General features: G+C 38.9%; 1 protein-coding gene across 3 annotated transcripts in view; it reads left to right on the top strand.

Moving 5' to 3' along the window:
- The window catches only part of PIP4K2A (phosphatidylinositol-5-phosphate 4-kinase type 2 alpha), a 193,226-nt gene that overhangs the window by 122,302 nt on the left and 52,626 nt on the right, over positions 1-18,298 (top strand). For 2 of the 3 annotated variants that reach the window (XM_044678823.1, XM_044678824.1), the window contains one exon: positions 14,243-14,395. The exons of the other annotated variant lie outside the window; for it this stretch is intronic. In XM_044678823.1, coding sequence (XP_044534758.1) covers positions 14,243-14,395 — 153 coding nt within the window. The remainder of the gene's footprint in view (positions 1-14,242; positions 14,396-18,298) is intronic. 3 annotated transcript variants of the gene reach the window in all.

Here is an 18,298-nt window from a genome sequence, read left to right as displayed (position 1 = left end):
AAATGAGATAAGCTTAAGTCAAATGTTCTCTGTCCAAAGGGAATTCAGAGATCTGAAGTTGGCTTTTTTGAAGTGCTATAGTTTCTTTATTTTTCACCACATCTATTTTAACTGCCCATGAATCAAGTCATGTTTTATTGTATATAAGCAGTCACTTCATTTCCTGGTAGTGATCTGTTTTTGTTTGTCCAACTTTATCCTTGTGATGATTTTATTTAACACCTATCATGATCATAAGCTAAAAACCAAGCAAGATACAAGTGTACCCTGCTAAAGGGGCCAGGCAGAGTTCTTGTTTTATTATACTTAAGAAGAGACTATTCTCTCTTAAAACAAATACATTTAAGAGATTATCCAACTTAGTGAAATTATTGGCTGTGCTTTATCCTGATCTTCAAAGGCCTTTTAGCTTCAGTATCTCTAGATGCTGTAATCCACAAATATGCACATTATTAATGTGGAAGTGGAAAATTTGCTACACCTGAGCTAAATTCCCAGCATCCTTTTAAGTACATCCTCATTTGACATACAGGGGTTTGGGAGATAAATTTGGCTGAGACCCACGCTGCAGGGCTCTTTTTTAGGAGCTTGAGCTTTGCTTTGGTTAAGATGTGGCAGGTGTGGTTCTGACTCTGTGCTCTGCTCACTTAACTGAAAGAATCCTTTTCCCTCTTTTTACTATTCTCTATTTTGCTGTAATAAAGCCACTAAAAATACTAACAGCCTCATAATTTAAATTTTAATTATTACAATTTTTGGTGACCATGAAGGGATACAATCTCTTCTCCTGCCATGGTCTTCCCTCTCCCCTCTCCTTTCTCCCTTTTCCCTCCGGCAAAACTTTCAGAGCTTTCCCAGACTCTTGCCTACACCTGCCCACCAGGAGAGACAGGCAGCCCGGTCTGTTCCTACTGCTGCTTGCTGTTAACTGCCGTTGTTTGCTGTTGCTGCTACTGGTAAGCTTTAAATTACCTGCCCCAACCCCAGCCCACAGGATGGGGATCTTTTTTTTACCCCCTTTACCAGGTAGCTGGTCCTTCTTCCTAATTAACTCTTCTTTTTTCACCCACCCCAGCTTGCTTCCTTTTAACTAAAATCTTTTCCCACTCCAGCTAAAAGGTATCCTTGCCCCTAAAAAAACCAGCCCCAAATCCTTGCCTAAAAAAACAAAAACAAGCAAACAAACAAAACAGCCCTCAACCCAACCCTGCCTTTGTAGCCAGATTCTCCATACTTCAACCTGGATTCTAGTCCATTCCTCCCCCACATCTCCTCTCCCCCCCCCCCCCCCCCACACACACACACATTGCCTCCTCACCAGTAGAGGCCATTATTGAGCATTCAGTTTTGCCTCTTGCTGAACTGCAGTGTTTGCTAATGTAATTATTATATTACTTTATTCATCCCTGTTGCTTAGAATTTCCCTGAGAAAAGTTAGATATCATCCACTGAAAAACTCATAGGTATGTCTTTTATATTTACACGGGGAAACTTTTGGATACTCTTCCCCCTGCCCCCCCCCCCCCCCCCCCCTTTTTTTTGGACAGTTTTCAAGATGAAACAATCACTAGCCTTAAAAATTCCAATTTCTTACTTTTCCCTCTTCTTTTACTTTGACTCCCCACACTAACTGACTCTAATTAGTTATAATTAAAGGATACATTGAAAGAGACCTTTTTTTTTTTTTGACAACATGGCAAGCCCAAGCTTTAAAAAGCCCCTGACTCATCATTTGGTAGCTATTATTAATTGACATGTATGCATACATTATTAGTGACTTAGATTCTGACCTTAGCAAGTCCTGTAACAGCCATCTTATATCTGGACTTCTGTGACATGAGAATTTGAAAAAACAATCCATTCAGCGGGCTTGCAGAACTCTTATAAAAAACTAGAAGGCATTTAAGTAGATAGAGCCTGTGGTCCACAGTTTTTCCATTAGGGAATCAGCATGTTTGAGTGAATCTAGCTTATGAGGAAACAACATGAGAAAGAAATCAGAAATCTTGACTTATACATGACAAAAGTACCCAAATGAGTACTTTGGACCTGCTCTTGCTACAAGTTAAGACGTGTATGGTCATCCATTATAAGCACAAGATCCCACACAGCAGAGGAATGCAGATGGAGGAAACTTGTTGAGGAGCTTAGAAGAAGGAAGAACTCATTCTACAGATACTGATATTTTTCCTTGATTTGATTTTCTATTATCATCAATTTTGTGATCCATTTCTTGTTGTATGTCTGATATCCCTAGAGTCTTCAGTCTCTTTTAAACTCGCCATACCAAGCCTTGCCATCCCTTCTACAGGAATTGGCACTAGACGTTTGATTTTCATTGCCAAAGGGAACTCCTGGATTAGATAACTGCTTTTACCAAAACAATCCAGCCCCTTTTCTACAATTTATAGTCTTCGAAAATTCCCTTGAGAGGTTAAATGCCTTGCCCACAGGTCAGCACAGCCAGTATGTGTCCAAGAAAGCACTTGAGTTCAGATATTCCCAGCTCCAAAGCCAGTTCTCTTTGCACTAGGCTGTGCTGCCTCTCTTTAACCATCCTGCTACTGACAGCATATCCCTTATAGTAGTGCTTATGCCAATTTGCTTAGCTGCCCAGCTAAAAAATCCCCAAGTCAACCATCTATCCCACTGTCCTTGGGATAGAGAAACTACTGTTTGTACCAGTACAAACCTTTGAAGTGCATGTGTCAGCTCGATGTCTGGGTTACGTGTTAAGAATCCCAAACTTGGAAAAGGATTCTACTCCCTCTAGTTTCAGGCTTAAAATAGCCTCTAGACATCATCATCTGTGGCCTGGCCTGGTTACCAGATACTCTCCTACCCCTTGGTTTTCCAAGTTTCCCAAATAGCTAGCCCAGTTGCACTAAGCATTCAGCCTCTCCCTTAATAAGTAGACTTTTGAGAATTTAAGTTAAAACTTACATGGTAGCTACTTTTCATGGCATTCAACAAAGAAGCTTAGGATTTATCCAGAGCTTTAGGCACTTTGTTACCTGATCCTAGAAGTACTACTTAATTCTAAATGGGCATTTAATATGGATACCTTCTTTGCCTCTCATAAGATAAAGACTAAAAGATAATTAGATATAGTTTTTGCCCTTTGGAAGTTTATAATCTAGTAGAGGGATATGATACAAACACAATGTCGTATCTTAAATATAAGGTAACTAGTAATTATAGTGCAGAATTGAATTTTTAAAAAAGAGCATAAAACAGGTACAAAGTTTTCTTCAAAGTCAGAGGGAAGGAAGATCATTGTCAGCTGGGAAGATTAGGGAAGACTTTTTGAAGAAAGTATTTTAGTTGGCTCTCAAAAGACAGGAGACTTTCAAAAGATAGAGCTAGGAGAAAAGGTTTCCAGGATGCTTTCCTGCTATCTTGGGCTCTAGATTCCTCCAAATATAGTCTGGGTTCCTTCCATGGGTTTCTTCTTATAGCTTTCTTATCAAGATAGTTATATAGATAAACAGAATGTTGAATTTGTCAAAGTATGTGCACATTTGGAAAATGGACACCTTAATAAATCTTGATTCATTGATGCTTTGATATATTTTGTGTTTTAAATCACTGGAATTTCTCCCAGTATCCCTTTATCACTCTTCCTTTCTTCTCTCAGAAGGAAAATGACCATATGTAGATACACACGTAGTTTTTTATATTTTATATATCTACATAGTTATCAGTAAACCCCTTAACCTTCCATGGTAGGGAAATAACCACAGGATTCACTGGTTAAGGCTATGGGGTTTATTGATAACTGGGTAGGGAACAAGGCAATGGTAAGAGGACTAGGAAATACTAAGATCTGTTGTTGAAGATTATCTGACTAAAGCCAGTAGAAATCCTTAGAAGGTCAAAGCTGACTGAGGGCAAGTAGCCCTCGGTCAGAGTGATGCGGTCTCTGATTAGGAAATAAAGTTGATCTTTGGGCTAATCTTGCCAGTGATGATGATGATAATAATAATATTGTGTTGCTCTAGAAGATTGGGTCTTAAAATCCTAACCTATTCTAGCCCTACCCACGATCCACACTCCCACTACCCAGGCCCAGGGGTAAGGGGGTTAGTGAGTGGTCAGGGTGAAGTCAGGTCAGAACAGAACCCAGCCCTGGGTCTCCAGGGCCTTTTATACTCTTGGTCCCACTGGCAGTTGATATTTGCCCAGTGGCTCATGCCACCTTCAACATTCCATCCAGGGCAACTGACAGGTTTGCCCTAAGCCAACATGGCAAGGTTAAAATCCTATATTACAATATGTATAATATTTTTAAAGAATAAAATGAAAAGCCCACCATATCCATGAATAGCCATCCTCTGAATTGGAGTAGAATGGGGATGTATTCTCATATCTCTTCTTTGTGTCAATACACATTGATTCTAAAATGACTTTTGCCATGATTTTAAAATGTCAGGATCTTAAACCTTTTACCTTATTGTTTGTTGTCTTGGAGAAACTGTAAATTGATTCATTTAAATAAGGAGATAGAAGAAAAGAAGTCCAAGACCTTTTTTCTATCATATAAATCTTAATTTTATTCTTATTTTTGAAAATTTTAATATATTTTGGTTTTTTAAATCACCTTTATTTCTCTCCTCTCCAATACAGCTATCTATTTTTAATAGAGATTTTTTAATAGATTAAGGAAAGGGGAGACAGTTTAGCAAAACTAGCTAACACAGTAAATAAGTTTAAAAGTCTGTATAGATGGGACAGCAAAATGGTTCAGTAAATAGAGAGCCAGGTCTAGAAAGGGGAAGTCCTGGCTTCAAATATAGTCTCAGATACTTCCTACCTGTGTGATCTGGGTAAGTCACTTAACACCCATTGCATAGCCTTTACTCTTCTTTCTTGGAACCAGTACTTAGTATTGATTCTAAGATGGAAGGTAAGGATTTTTTAAAAAAGTTTATACAGTAATGTTCCTCACCCATTCTGTAAAGGGAAGGAGGTGAATTCTCCTATAGCTTCTTCAAGTTAAAGCTAGGTCATTATAATTACACTATTCAACTCCTGTTATATTGTTCTTTCCATTTATATCACTTTGGTCATTACTTCACCTTTTTCTGTATTCTTTATATTCATTTTTTTCTCATTGTCAACCATATTATATTACATTCATGTATCAGAGGTTTTTGAGTCCCTCAATCTGTGGTCATTTATTCTGACTCCTTTGTTATTTTCAGGGTGTCAGGACCATGGAGAACATGGTGATCAAAGTAGCACCCGTAGAATTCGGGATCACTCCTAACCTTAGCTACACTTCCTAGAAGTCTAGGTGCGAGTTTTTATACTCCTCTTCAATCAGAAAAAGTATGACTAACAGGGTTGTTATCCAGGGGGAGAAGCCAGTCAGCCGAGGGAAATGGAAATCTTCAGGACCCTCTGCATGTGAATTCATTACGAGAGACATGGAGAAGCGTGCCGCCGGAACCTGATGATGTAGGATGTGGTGTGAGCGCTGAAACCTGTGGCTGCAGTCTAAAGGACCCTTGGGAGAATGGGAAGCCCCGGGAAGCCTCTAGCCGTACCTAGGCTGCATACGGATTCTATGAAGCTAAAGCCTGGCTCAGCAACATATGGTGGTTTCTCTGAGCCCCTGCTCCGCAAACACACATCTGTTTCAACCATATCCTCCAGGGATGACAGCTTCCCCCTCCTCCCCCCTTTGCAGATGAATGAAGAAAAGTGATGAGCACACTTAGAATGATTCACCAATTTATTTGTATACATGTAAATAAAAGTGTAAATAAAGGAAGGATTCTGTATTTCATTATCTTTGCTGCCACCACGGCCGCTGCTGTGGATGTTTCTCTGTAGGCTTTATTCGGCACTCTTGCAGACGTCGAGGTTTGGTTCTTGGCCAGCTGGCAGCTTATTTAAATTGTTATTAAGATGTGTTTGTTGTAATAGAGAAAAAGGAAATTTGTATTTAAAAGCCGATGTATGTGGAAAGACGCAGGGCTGTGGAACCCATTTATTTACCTGGGGTAGACCTCCATGGAGGAAGCCCACCTCTTACCCTTTCACATCTTGCCCGAGTCTTCTCTTCTTGTCCCCCACCCAGCCAACTGGTGTGGTGCCTGTTGGATACCTAGGAAACGGGTGATATGTACCTGTTTGTTGAATGTCTTTTTCATTTTTCAGAGAAAAATAAGCAGCCTTGTGAAATTTAGCCTTTTGATCTTATTGGTGAGTAGAGCTTTCTTAGATTGTTCACTAAGTAACCGTGACTTACCCTTCTTCCTTCTGTTTTAAATAGTTCTTTTTCTTTCTTGCTTCTGTTATGCTGAACACATCTGGAACCTATGAAATGCCATTTTCCTTCTGACTTAAGAACCCTTGTCATCTCTCCCCAATTCTTCCCGATGCCCCGAGTCATCACTCTGCCCCTGCCGAGCGCGCCATTCGTCTGTCCTCTGCCAGGCTTAGCCTGGAGAGGGAGTCCTTTCATCAGGGGGCAGGTCAGTGGTTCCTGAGGCCAGCGTGAGATGCCTTGGAAGGACATTAGGCGTGAAGAACTTCAACAGTCTCATTTTACAAACAAGGAACCAGAAAGGCCAAATGCTTTGCCGGTGGTGATGTGGATGTCGGTGTTTCTGGGTCTTTCCGCCCTGCCACGCTGAATCACTGCTGCCCCCCTATTTTAAAGGGGAACGTTCTGGGGGTGGGGGGTTAGGATGCTCACTGACCACAAACATCTTGATCTTATTTTGTAAATTATCTCTTTGTGATCTTCAGAAATTAAATGTGGTCCGGATGGAAAACATCTGGGCTAAGAGGTAGGTTAGCTGCCTCCTGACCTCCAGCATTGGAACTCCATGCCTTCCCTTCCTTCATCTGCAGGAGAGGCGTAATAATACATGCCTTGTCCTGCCTCATAGGGATCTCCAGGACGTTACTGAATAAAGTGAATGTTTTAAAGATGGCACCATCTCCCTGCAGTCCTACTCTGGGGCCTAATCATGGCACGGAGAAGGTGCCGATTGGTTCTGTAAGACTGCTTTGGAGCACACAGTCTGTGCCAGGTGGCTTTTACCATGCTGTGGTGTGGTGAGGGGCTACCTTCTGAGGACCCTTGCAGAGACTCGCTCAGTGATTGACTTTTTTTGCCTACCCAGATGATCCATAAAACTTACCGGCAAGTACCAGATCTTGGTTCAGTGACCATAACTACCAGAGGAATTGAATCATACCCCAGGACCAAAGATTGAGAGCCAGTTCCTTAACAATGTAAAAATTGAGGTTCAACGTTTAAGTGCCTTGCCTAAGTAGTGTATAGAGTGGTAGATTTAGAATCAGGAAGGCCTGGATTTGAATCCCAATTCAGATGCTCACTAGTTTCGTGACCTTGAGCAAGTCATGTGACCCATTTGCCTCAGTTTCCTTTTCTATAAAATGGGGATAACAATAGCACCTACCTTGCAGGGTTATTGTGAGGATCAAATAAGAGAATAATTGTAAAGTATTTAGTACAATGCCTGACATAAATGTTAGCTCTTGTTATTATTACTCAGATTCTGACTTGAAAAATAGAGCTTTTTCTTCTACATGATGATTCCTCTGTTCTCACTGGAAATGAAACAAAAAAAACAAAAACAAAAAAGAAATTGGAGGTAGATAGAAGGATGACCTGTAGTTTCTCCTTGGTTTCTTCATGTTCAAAGGGCAACAGGAATCATTGAAGCAATGGGACATTTCATTACTTTTTTTTTTGCAGTGCTCATGACAAGCATTTGCAAGTAGACTTCTTTGAGATAATGAGAATTTAACTAAAATATTTGTTATAGAGGATATTTGAGAAGACAGCTTTGAAGCATTGAAAGTAAGAATAGTGGCGCCTTCAACAAAAATGGAGAAGTTTACATCTGAGGAGAGTTTAAAAGAGAAGTTAATGAATTCTATTAGAGACATATTGAGTCTGAGATATCTGTAGGACAGCCAGTTGCAAATGTATGCCTAGAGTACAATAGAGACTTGAGCTAGATAGAGAGATCTGGAAGGCATCTGCATAGAAATGAAAATCCATGGCAGCTGGTGAGCTCCCCAAAAGAACGGCTACAGAAAGAACAGAAGAGCCAGGAGAGAGCCCTGGGAGATATCTGCGTGTCATGGATAATGATCCAGCAAAGGAGTCCAAGGAGTAACTAGACAGGTAGCTGGAGAACCAGTAGAAAATAGTGTGATGAAAACCCAGGGAGGGAGAGGGTGTCCCCTGGTCAGCAGTGTCACGTGCTGCTCGGTCACTAGAACCTCCTCGAACTTCACTTTCCTCAGCTGTAAAATGAGATTTAGTTTACATGGTTGTCATAAAGACGAGTACTTTGTAAACTAAAAGCAGAAAGCTGTGTGTGGCTGTAAGCCACAATGATAAGGAGGATAAAGTATAAGTTAGAGAAGTCACTGGGCAGCTACATGGTGTAGTGGGGAAGAGTGCCAAGCCTGGAGTGAGTAAGACTCATCTTCCCCAGCCCAAATCTGGCCTTAGACATTTACTAGCCGGAACACCCTGGATAAGTCACTTTACCCTGTTGACCTCAGTTTTCCTCATCTGTAAAATAAGCCAGGGAGGAAATGGAAAATCACTCCAGTATCTCTGCCAAGAAGACCCCTAATGGGGTCATGAAGAGTCAGAGAGGACTGAAACGGACTGAACAACAGCAACAAAGAGAGTAACCTATGATCTCCAATGAAACATGGATACCTGCTTAGGGAAGCCTTTGACCACTATAGCACCTGGCATGCCTGCCTGCCAAAGGCATTCTCTGTCCTATTGTCCCTAACGACAGGGGCTTCACGCTCTCCAGACGTCTAAAATGATTATGGAATGGTTTCAGAAGGACAGCCAGCACCCAGTGACTGCTGTGACTGAAAGATGTGCCCACAGATCGTCCTAAAGCTTTGGGTCACTCATACAAAAGAGGCTGTGTGACTGTGCACTGAATGGTTAATGGATGGCACGGGGCTTCTTGCCTCCAGTGGTGTTTGCTAAGAAGCAAGCAGAATGACACTGCCATTCCTCATTTCCCATTCAGTGCCTCTGTGGTCATCAAAAGATGATGCAAAAAAAAAAAAAAAATGGTTCTTCTCACTTATTGGTCCCTGCTTACGGTGGCTCAGTACAGGCTCGTGTTCTGTGTGCCTCTGAGATTGCATCTTTGGAAAAGGAACCGAAGGCTAAAAGCCTTATAAACACGTTCTCCTTGGTCAGCAGGGATTGTGAAGTCCTCGTGCAGGCACCTGCCTGAAAACAGCTTTGGCCATTTGGCACAGCTCTAAAGGAAGGGGGACAGTTTTTTGAATCTAGATATTTATCTGAATGAGGAAACTTTTTGTATATTACTGACATCCACAAATCACCTTTGAGAAAATTTGCCTCATGCTCCAAATTTGAGGAGCCACATACTTTTACTGACATAAATGCAGTCTTCAAATGAAGGCAAGAGGAAGATTCACTGAATTCCTGGTTAGTTTATGTAACCCTGCAATCTTCTATTATTGCTCTTTCTCCCTTCCCCCTTCTCTTACACCCATGACCAAGCCCTTACCTCGGCATCTATACTTCAGGAAATCCACAGTGCTTCCAACGTGTTATCTGACTGCTGGTTTTATCAAGACACACACAGATATTTGTAATTTTGTCAGTTTTTCCCAAGCGCATTTTTTTGTTCTGTAATGCTGAGCATGCCTAGAATATTTGTATGTGTGTGTGTGTATATCTCACTATATCTAATTGATACTTGTAATGCAGTCAGTAATTAGTTGACAAATATTTATTAAGAATGTGCTGTGCATCAACCTTTTTGTAATGCTGCTTCCTCAATATTAGGTCTGTTGGCATGGCTGTATTTGTTTTCCTTGATTCCGGAAAAGAAATGAATTTGTTGATTTTTTTTCAAAATAAAAATTTTAAGATAATAGTAAGATAATAACTTTAAGATAATAGCAACAGGCAAATCACTTATCTCTGTTCTCATGGAGGTAGAGTATACCATAGAATACATAAGTAATTACAAACTTCAGAAATTATCCCAATGATGCCTATTTTGAGGGGGAAAGTATTAAAATTAAATGCAATTAGCAATTACCTTGTTCTTAACAACCAGTATCGGGAATGTTTCTGATGCTGATGATCTAATTCTAACTACATGTCTCTTTCCAATTGAGTTTACCCTGCAGTCATAGGAAGTTGGTCAAAAGGGATTAGATTGCTAGGCATGCCGCTGCTGAAACCTCTACCCAGAGAGAGCAGAGTTGGCTAACTCTGACTGTGCAGCTAAGGCCTCCCCCCAGTAATCCTACCCAAGGAAAAAGATTTGTTTTAATATAGAAAAAGTATACTCTGTCTTAATTCCATACATGCCAGCCCTAACGTAACTTCATTTTAGATTAATGTCTGTAAGAATGCTTTCAACTGGCATCATCCAGAATTCACACATTATCATTGGAACTGATGACAGATGGTGTATTATTTATTTTATTGAATACAATCGAGTAAGATCCAGCTTGCAAAAGCAGTGCTGAGCCATACCCTCTCTTTTCCAGCAATAGTCCTTCTTAACCAAACTGCCAATCAGCATTGACCCTATCAGATTTAGTATATGTTTGTTGTTATATAACTAGTTGACTGATAGCTCGCCGGTGATAGGGAATATATGAATTCTGGATGGTGCCCGTCATTCTTCCTTGTCTGAAGAAGAGACTAGCACAACAGAAGATATGTCAGAATCTTCGAAGGAAAACTTTTCTGTTCTTTCTCTGCCTCATAACTAATTAGAAAGGGAATGAATCTACAATTTGGACTCAAAAAAATTCCAAATGGAAAAATACCTTAGTTTGAATTGTACCATAACAGTTTTACTACCCACGGTTTATGTTTTGTTTCTGTCACAGATCCATGATATCGAATATAATGTTTTATTATGGCTTTCAGTATATTGAGTATAAATTATATATTGCAAAATGAATTATTTATATTGTATTATAGCTGAAAAATAACTCAAGACCTTTATGTTAAGAAAGGCAAGCTTCAATATCATTAGAGTTGATGAAACTCAAGTTATTCTATATTTTTTCCAAGAAGTTATTATTATTATATAGTCATGTTTGCACGTTTTTCTTTCCAGTTCATATGATCTTTATAATTTGATTGTTCAAGGTTTTAGTTTTTATTTTATAATTCTTAGATTTCTTATTTAGCACGGTTTTCTGCAGATGGATATTTGGAAAAATAAGAAACTGTTTTCATGGTTCCTTTAACAAAGACCAATAATTTTGCTAGCTTTTAAATCCCAGTAAATGAATTAAAATATATACTTTGTTTTCTTTCATTTTGTGTGTATAGGAAGCAGTGTAAGAGAGATTTACTGAGATAACCAATATAATTGAAAATTAATCCCTCATTAATATCACCTTTTTTCTTACTGAACTACATACTGAAGCTACTTAGTCAAGTTGATAAATTTCATCCTCCTTGGGAATAATTTTAAAGTCAGTGGTAATTATATTGATTTTTTCCCCCTCTTTACAAAGTTTTATAATATGATAAAGAAAAGCAAATACAGGTAACAGTCAAGCTTATTTCTCAGAATTTAACAAGCATGTCTGACCATATTGAAATGAGGAGTCTCTTTCTCACAATTGAATTGTGATGCCACTTTTGCTGCAATGTTTGTCTGAAAGAAGATATTAACATATAATAATTCATTTGTAAGGACCAAGCTTCTCAGGTGTAAGCCACTGCCCTTTTGTTATACAAGGCAAACTTGTATCCTATTGATGGTATCAAGGAAAGAAAGAGAATAATTATGAGGATAGAGGGATTTAACATATGCTCGAGAAACACAAGAACAACCTATTATTTAAAAGATTTATTATAAAAGATTTCTTATTTACTGGGGGAAGAGGGGGTGCTGCTTTGCTAAAGAGATCCTTGTTTATTGATCCAGAATGTATATGCTTCCTTAAGGCTTTGTAAGTCAGCATTTAATTCCAGTGCCCATTTGGCTTACCTTGATTCCTACAGTGTACTAGAAGGCATGGTAAAGCAATAGAAAAAAAAGTTAAAAAGAGCACCTGCCATACTCTAAAAGACAAAATGATCTCCAAGACTCTACAGCAGTGGTGTCAAACTCTAAAGAGAAAAGGGACTAAATGTTGACTTAGAAAACCATAGATTAACATTGTGTATATTTTGTTTTTATTCTGTTAAGTATTTCCCAATTATAGTTTAATGTGGTAGAGTATCAACTTAAGCTAACTTTCTACATACATTTAATTTTAATGCTAACAGATCATTGAGTCAAACTTAGTATGAGGAATAAGATGTCAGGGGATGGTTTCCTGTAAATCTCAGATTGGTTAGGAAGTGAGATGGGAAGCCACAGCCCTGGTTGGGTGAGTTGACGGTGAAGGAGAAGAAGCACTGGTTCTTAATGCAGAGGACATTCATTCAAGCCCATGTCAGATACTTCCTGCCTGTAACCTACCTGTGCAAGTGGGTAAATCACTTAATCTTTGGAGGCCTTGGACTCTTCGTCTATAAAATGAGGATGGACAGAATGGCTTCTGAAGTCTCTTCCAGCTCTAGGTCTAGGTTTGGGAGTCGGGCTTTGCCACAAAATGGAGCTCAGGAAAGCCCTGGGGTTCTCTGTTCCAGTGTGTTCTTAGTTCTTGGTACAGCCAGTAGGGGAGCTACAAGGGGTATGTTGCTTCTCAGTCCTTGGTCCTGTCCTCGTTTCCTCCAACTTTTCTGACTTCTCTTGTCTTCTCACAGTCTATCATTTTACCACTATATTTCAGCACACACAGTCAGACTATATATATAGCACTTCAAGTTTACAAAGTGCTTTCCTCACAACAGCTTCCTGGAGGAAAATAGTGCAATTATTATAACCATTTTTAATTTGCTCAAGGTCACAGAGCTGAGAAATCAAAGAATTAGAATTCAAACCCACAACTCCTGACTCTTTCCCCTACATTGTTTTTCTCCCATTCCCTATGCCACTCCAATCCTGGCTGACTTAAGAATATAGGCACCTTGAGAGAAGGACCCATTTCATTTTCTCTAGTATACCCAGTACCTAGCACAGTGCCTGTCACATGGTAGGCACAAAATAATTATTGCTGCCTTGGGATGGGATGGAGAGTTAGATAGTAAATAGGCTGGGCTGGAAATCAAGAAGACGTGGGTTCAAATCCATCCTGTCTCAGAATTGAACAACTAATTTAAACCCTCTCTGCCTCAATGTCCTCATCTATAAAATAAAAGACTGAGATTTGGTGACTTTCAGGCCCCTTCCAGCCCAGATCTATGAGCCTAACCTCTCAGACCTTCAGCTTCCTCCTCTGTAAATGAAGGGGATTGGATGAGAATTTCACAATCTCTAAATCTATGACACCTGAGGAATGATGCTACCCATATTTCTGATCATTCAGCAAACATTTTTGAAGTGCCTATACTATGTACCAGACATTGTGCTAAGTACTAGAAACATCAGTCATCTATCAGTGTTAGAATGTGTTAATGAATTTTCCTTTTGACATAATTTTTTTCACAGAAAACTACAAAAGCACTTTAAAAATAATTTATAATCAAAGCTAGAATTTTTAGTTTCTAAATTCCATAATAATTCCACCTTTTATGATGTCATTGAACCTCTCTGTCTTAGCCTCTAGAGTAGTACTGTTAAATTTTAAACTTCTAATAAAACCACAAATGAAGTTGGATTGACCTCTAAGGTTCTTCCTTGTTCCTAAGACCTTCCAATTCTTCATCATCTTGTGATCATTGCATTTTGTAGAAAAGATGAAAATAACATCACTGTTATTATTTGACAATTGTTAATATATTCCATTTTCAAGATACATTGCAGTTTTATGTAGTCATCCTCTCTTAGAAAAAAAAAATCCCACTGAGCTCTAACCTCTATTTTACAAATAATGAAATGGAATTAGAGCAGACAAGCGGCTTCTTCCAAGTTGTAACAGAGCCAGTGGCTTAAAAAAAAATGTTTCTGCTTTTGAGGTCCCCATCTGCTGTCTAGACCATAGAATCATTCTATCAGGCATAAGCACTAAGTCATTGCTCAGTGATCAGTATGTAAAAAGACAATATTGAAAAGTAAATAGTTAATCACTATTGTTTTGACTACAGATGGAAATTTCAGTAGAATCAGTGAATCTGACCCAACTTTCCTTTTTTTTTTTTTTGCTACTGGAACAGAATTCCTTGACCAGAAGTGCACCACTTCCGAATGACTCCCAGGCACGCAGTGGAGCACGATTTCATACTTCCTATGACAAAAGATACGTCATCAAAACAATTACAAGTGAAGATGTGGCTGAAATGCACAACATTCTCAAGAAGTATCACCAGGTAATTTTCCCTTTCTCTCCCTGTCTTTATGTGGAAGCCTGAAGGTAGTTATAAACAATAACTAAATTATTTAAGCTGAAAACTTAATTACACAATAGCCAGAAAATGTGTAAAGACAAATGTGACATACAAATCTTCTTTTGTCAGAAAGTGAATAGGTTTCTTAAGATTAATATTAACTCTCCCCTATTACTGGCATCTAACACGTAGGATTACTTATATCCTAAAGGGTAATGTTTTATATTGATGTAACAGCCTTCACCAGGGTATCTCAGGTTCTTAAATGTCAATAAAACTTCACCAGCCTAACAATGGCCAATACTCACCAACCAAAGGGCTTCTGAGTCATTAGAGGAACTTCTGTCATTGCTTGTCCCTTTTATTTTCATCAGAATATTCTCCCAACATGCCATACATTCACCAGTTCTCATCCTAAAAGTGAAATAATCATCCTAAACTTAAATCATTCCAGCTTCAACTTCAGATGAGGTACTCTAAGGTTAATTAAGGTTGCCCGAGGTTGTGTTGGCATTTGGCATTTACGTTTTCTTCTACTTACTGCCCAGATCTTATTTTCTCTAGCCTTGCAATCTTCTCCTATTCCTAATCCACCTAAAATATGATTTGTTTCCCACTGGAAAGGTCTTTGGGGTGGGGAACGTGAGCCCAGACATCACCCTCTGCTTCCTCTGCTTCTTTAGACACAAACAAAATATTATAGACTTCACAAAAGCATTGAATAGAAGTTAGAAAATCGAATGTCATTAAAGGCCTCCTTTTTTGTGCTAATACAAAATGCTTTAATTTTCTTTTTATGAAACATTAGGGACAATAAGGATACCCTAGGTTTTTTTTAATAAAAGATGATGGAATTTCTAAAAGAAAATACATATAAACTAACAAGGGCAAGGTAAGAAGGAGCCATCCCAACAATTTTGAAAAGTGTCAGTCTTACAGATAAAACACTTAACACCTTTCAAATAAAACATGACTTGAGGCTCAGGTTTCAACATTGTGTTGACAATTCGAGTTTAAAACTTTCTCCCCTTGTGATTTTCATAGTAGTATACAGTTATTTGGTTAATGCCTTCTCTAGATTAGAAGGAAATAACTGTTTTGATCTAAAAGCCTATCTCTTAAAACTCTTATAAATTCTGATTAGTGACTAAGGCTTTGTCTATACAATGTCAAAACAGTAGTTGAAAAAGGAAAATTTGGGTCATTTAGTTTTGCCCACAGCCTTTTTGGTGACTTTCCCCCCTGAATTGATTGATTTTTTTTCCCCTCACTTAATTGCATGAATCCCCTGGATGTTTTGGTGTCATAAAAATACAAGCTTCATTAAGGGGCACTAAGGCAGTGTCAATAAGAACTTGAAAGCATGTTTTTGAGGGCAAGTCACGCTGTGCATAAGTTGACTTTCAAAAGCATTTTTTTAAGAAAATGTAAAATTTATGAAGAGTAAGTTTGAAATTCCTTTCCTTTCAGAATTTTCAAATTGACAAAACTCTTTAGTAATCTGAAAATCTTTTTTTTCCCCCTAACTTTCTTGTCTGGGAATTAAATATTGTTTTTGCCATTCTTTAAATCTGGAAAGTATAGTTAATTACCTGAAATTTCTATTTGTCTTTTGAAAAAATTTAGAACTAATAACCCACTCTTTGAAGGTATACCTTCAATAAGAATACAACACAATAGGCATTTATTAAGGGTCTACCCTTTGGCAAGCACGCCAGTGATACAGAGAAAACAACTAGAGCTCTTATCCTAAAGGAGTTTATATCCTCTTGGAGGGATGCAATATTTGTAAAGAAATACACTGAGGGAAAAAGAGTCTATACCTAGTTATAAAGAACTCTTTATAAGGATACTCCCTCTATTAATGCAAATCCATCAACACTCTAATTTATAGTCTAAGAGAGCTTCCTGGAGCACTGAGACATCAAGTCATTTGTCTGGGGTACAGTTTGTGTCAGGGACAAACCTTCCGAGCTGTTGCCAGTTCTCCCTCTGTTAGGCCATACTGCCTCACAGATCCCCCAGTGGAAAAAATCCATTGATGTGGAGACCCTCCACTTGTAGAGACTGCAACCTATCCATGCCTTCTCAACCTTTGAAACTATTTTCTGTTTCAGAGATCCTTCACAGAGAATTCAAAGAGCTGGAAGCCTTCTTATAAATCTTTTACATTTCATAGGTGCCAATACTGCATTCTTGCTCGTCTTTCTGCTATCCTGGACTCTTACCTATGCCTAATCTTCATCTTTTTCCAGTCATGTTTCTTCAGTAATATCCCATACATCATTCTTTTGGGCTAGTCATTTCTGGGAGGTTCACCAGTCATCTATTCATTGCCCTTGGTGCACACACAACATGGATTGCTCATTATTGATAAAATTCTATTAATTCAGAGCCATACATCATCATTGGATGAGCATTTGTTTTGAAAAGATGAGTTTTGGTGACAGGTTACAGCCCAAGTTTATTAAAAATATTATGGAACTTCCCAAATGCAATCCAGGCTGATCTCTTCCTACTCTTTGATTCTGGGCCCAACCACTTACCTATCTGCCAGGAATATCCCAGATATGTGTATAGAATCTATTTTTATGTCATAGCCCAATCTATAGGCATCTTGTCATCCATTTACCCTTAGGATTGTTAGGATGATCTCTTTTGAATGGTCATATATTCCATTAAGGATCTTGTTTGACAATCCCTCACTCATAATGTGACTATCCTGGGGCTTGATGAAATGAGTATGATGTCCTTCCCAAGGAGATCAAAGCTTCCACACTGGCCAATGGCAGGATGAGCCCTGTGAGTGTTCCAACCTAGATGAGTCCCCCAAAAGTAAGGTGAAACAAAATAAGATAAAACTGTCTTTTTTAAACTTTTGAGTTCCAAATTCCCTCTTTTCCTCCATGAGAAAGCAAACACTTTGATTTCAATTATGCATGTGAGGTCATGCAAAATGTGTTTCCATACTATTGCCAAAGGAAACACAATAATAACAAAATAAAGAATGTCCCCCAAAAAGAGATGTGCTTCACTCTGCATTCAGAGTTCATCAATTCTCCCTCTGGAGGTGGATAGCATTTTCCTACATAGGTTCTTTGGAATTGTCTTTGATCATTGCTTTGTTTGAAGTGATGGCTTCCTGGTCCCTTGACCAAGAAGTCCCTGGAAGACTCTTGCACACAGTCTTGATCAGAGTAGCTAAGTCTTTCACATTTGATCATCATTATAATGGGGTTTTTAAAATTTTTTTATTTTAAACCCATAACTTCTGTGTATTGGCTCCAAGGCAGAAGAGTGGTAAGGGTGGGCAATGGGGGTCAAGTGACTTGCCCAGGGTCACACAGCTGGGAAGTGTCTGAGGCTGGATTTGAACCTAGGACCTCCCGTCTCTAGGCCTGACTCTCAAACCACTGAGCTACCCAGCTGCCCCCTATATTGTTGCTGAGTATAATATTCTCCTGGTTCTGTCTGCTTTACTTTTCATAAGTTAATTTGAATCTTCCCAGGTTTTTCTGAACCTATCCTGTTCATTTTTTGGTAAAAATAGGTCCTTTTCCCCTCTTTCAGAATTTCTTTTGGGGACAGCTGGGTGGCTCAGTGGACTGAGAGCCAGGTCCTAAGATGGGCGGTCCTAATCTGGTCTCACTTCCTAGCTACAAGTCACGTAACCCCCAATGCCTAGCCCTTACCACTCTTCTACCTTGGACCCATTTGGTTCAAGACAGAAGGTAAAGATTTAAAAAAAAAAATCTCTTTGGGGTATAGATGTAGTAATGTTGCTGTGTTAAAGGAGCTACACAGTTTTGTAGTCCTTTAAATATTGTTCCTAATTGTCCTCCAGAATAGTTAGACTAATTTGCAATTTTACCAGCAGTGCACTAG

This window comes from Gracilinanus agilis, chromosome 5 (assembly GCF_016433145.1).
Source record: "Gracilinanus agilis isolate LMUSP501 chromosome 5, AgileGrace, whole genome shotgun sequence".
Taxonomy (NCBI): Eukaryota; Metazoa; Chordata; class Mammalia; order Didelphimorphia; family Didelphidae; genus Gracilinanus; species Gracilinanus agilis.
Note: the sequence above shows the minus strand (reverse complement) of the source record. Positions and strands in the feature narration are given on the sequence as shown.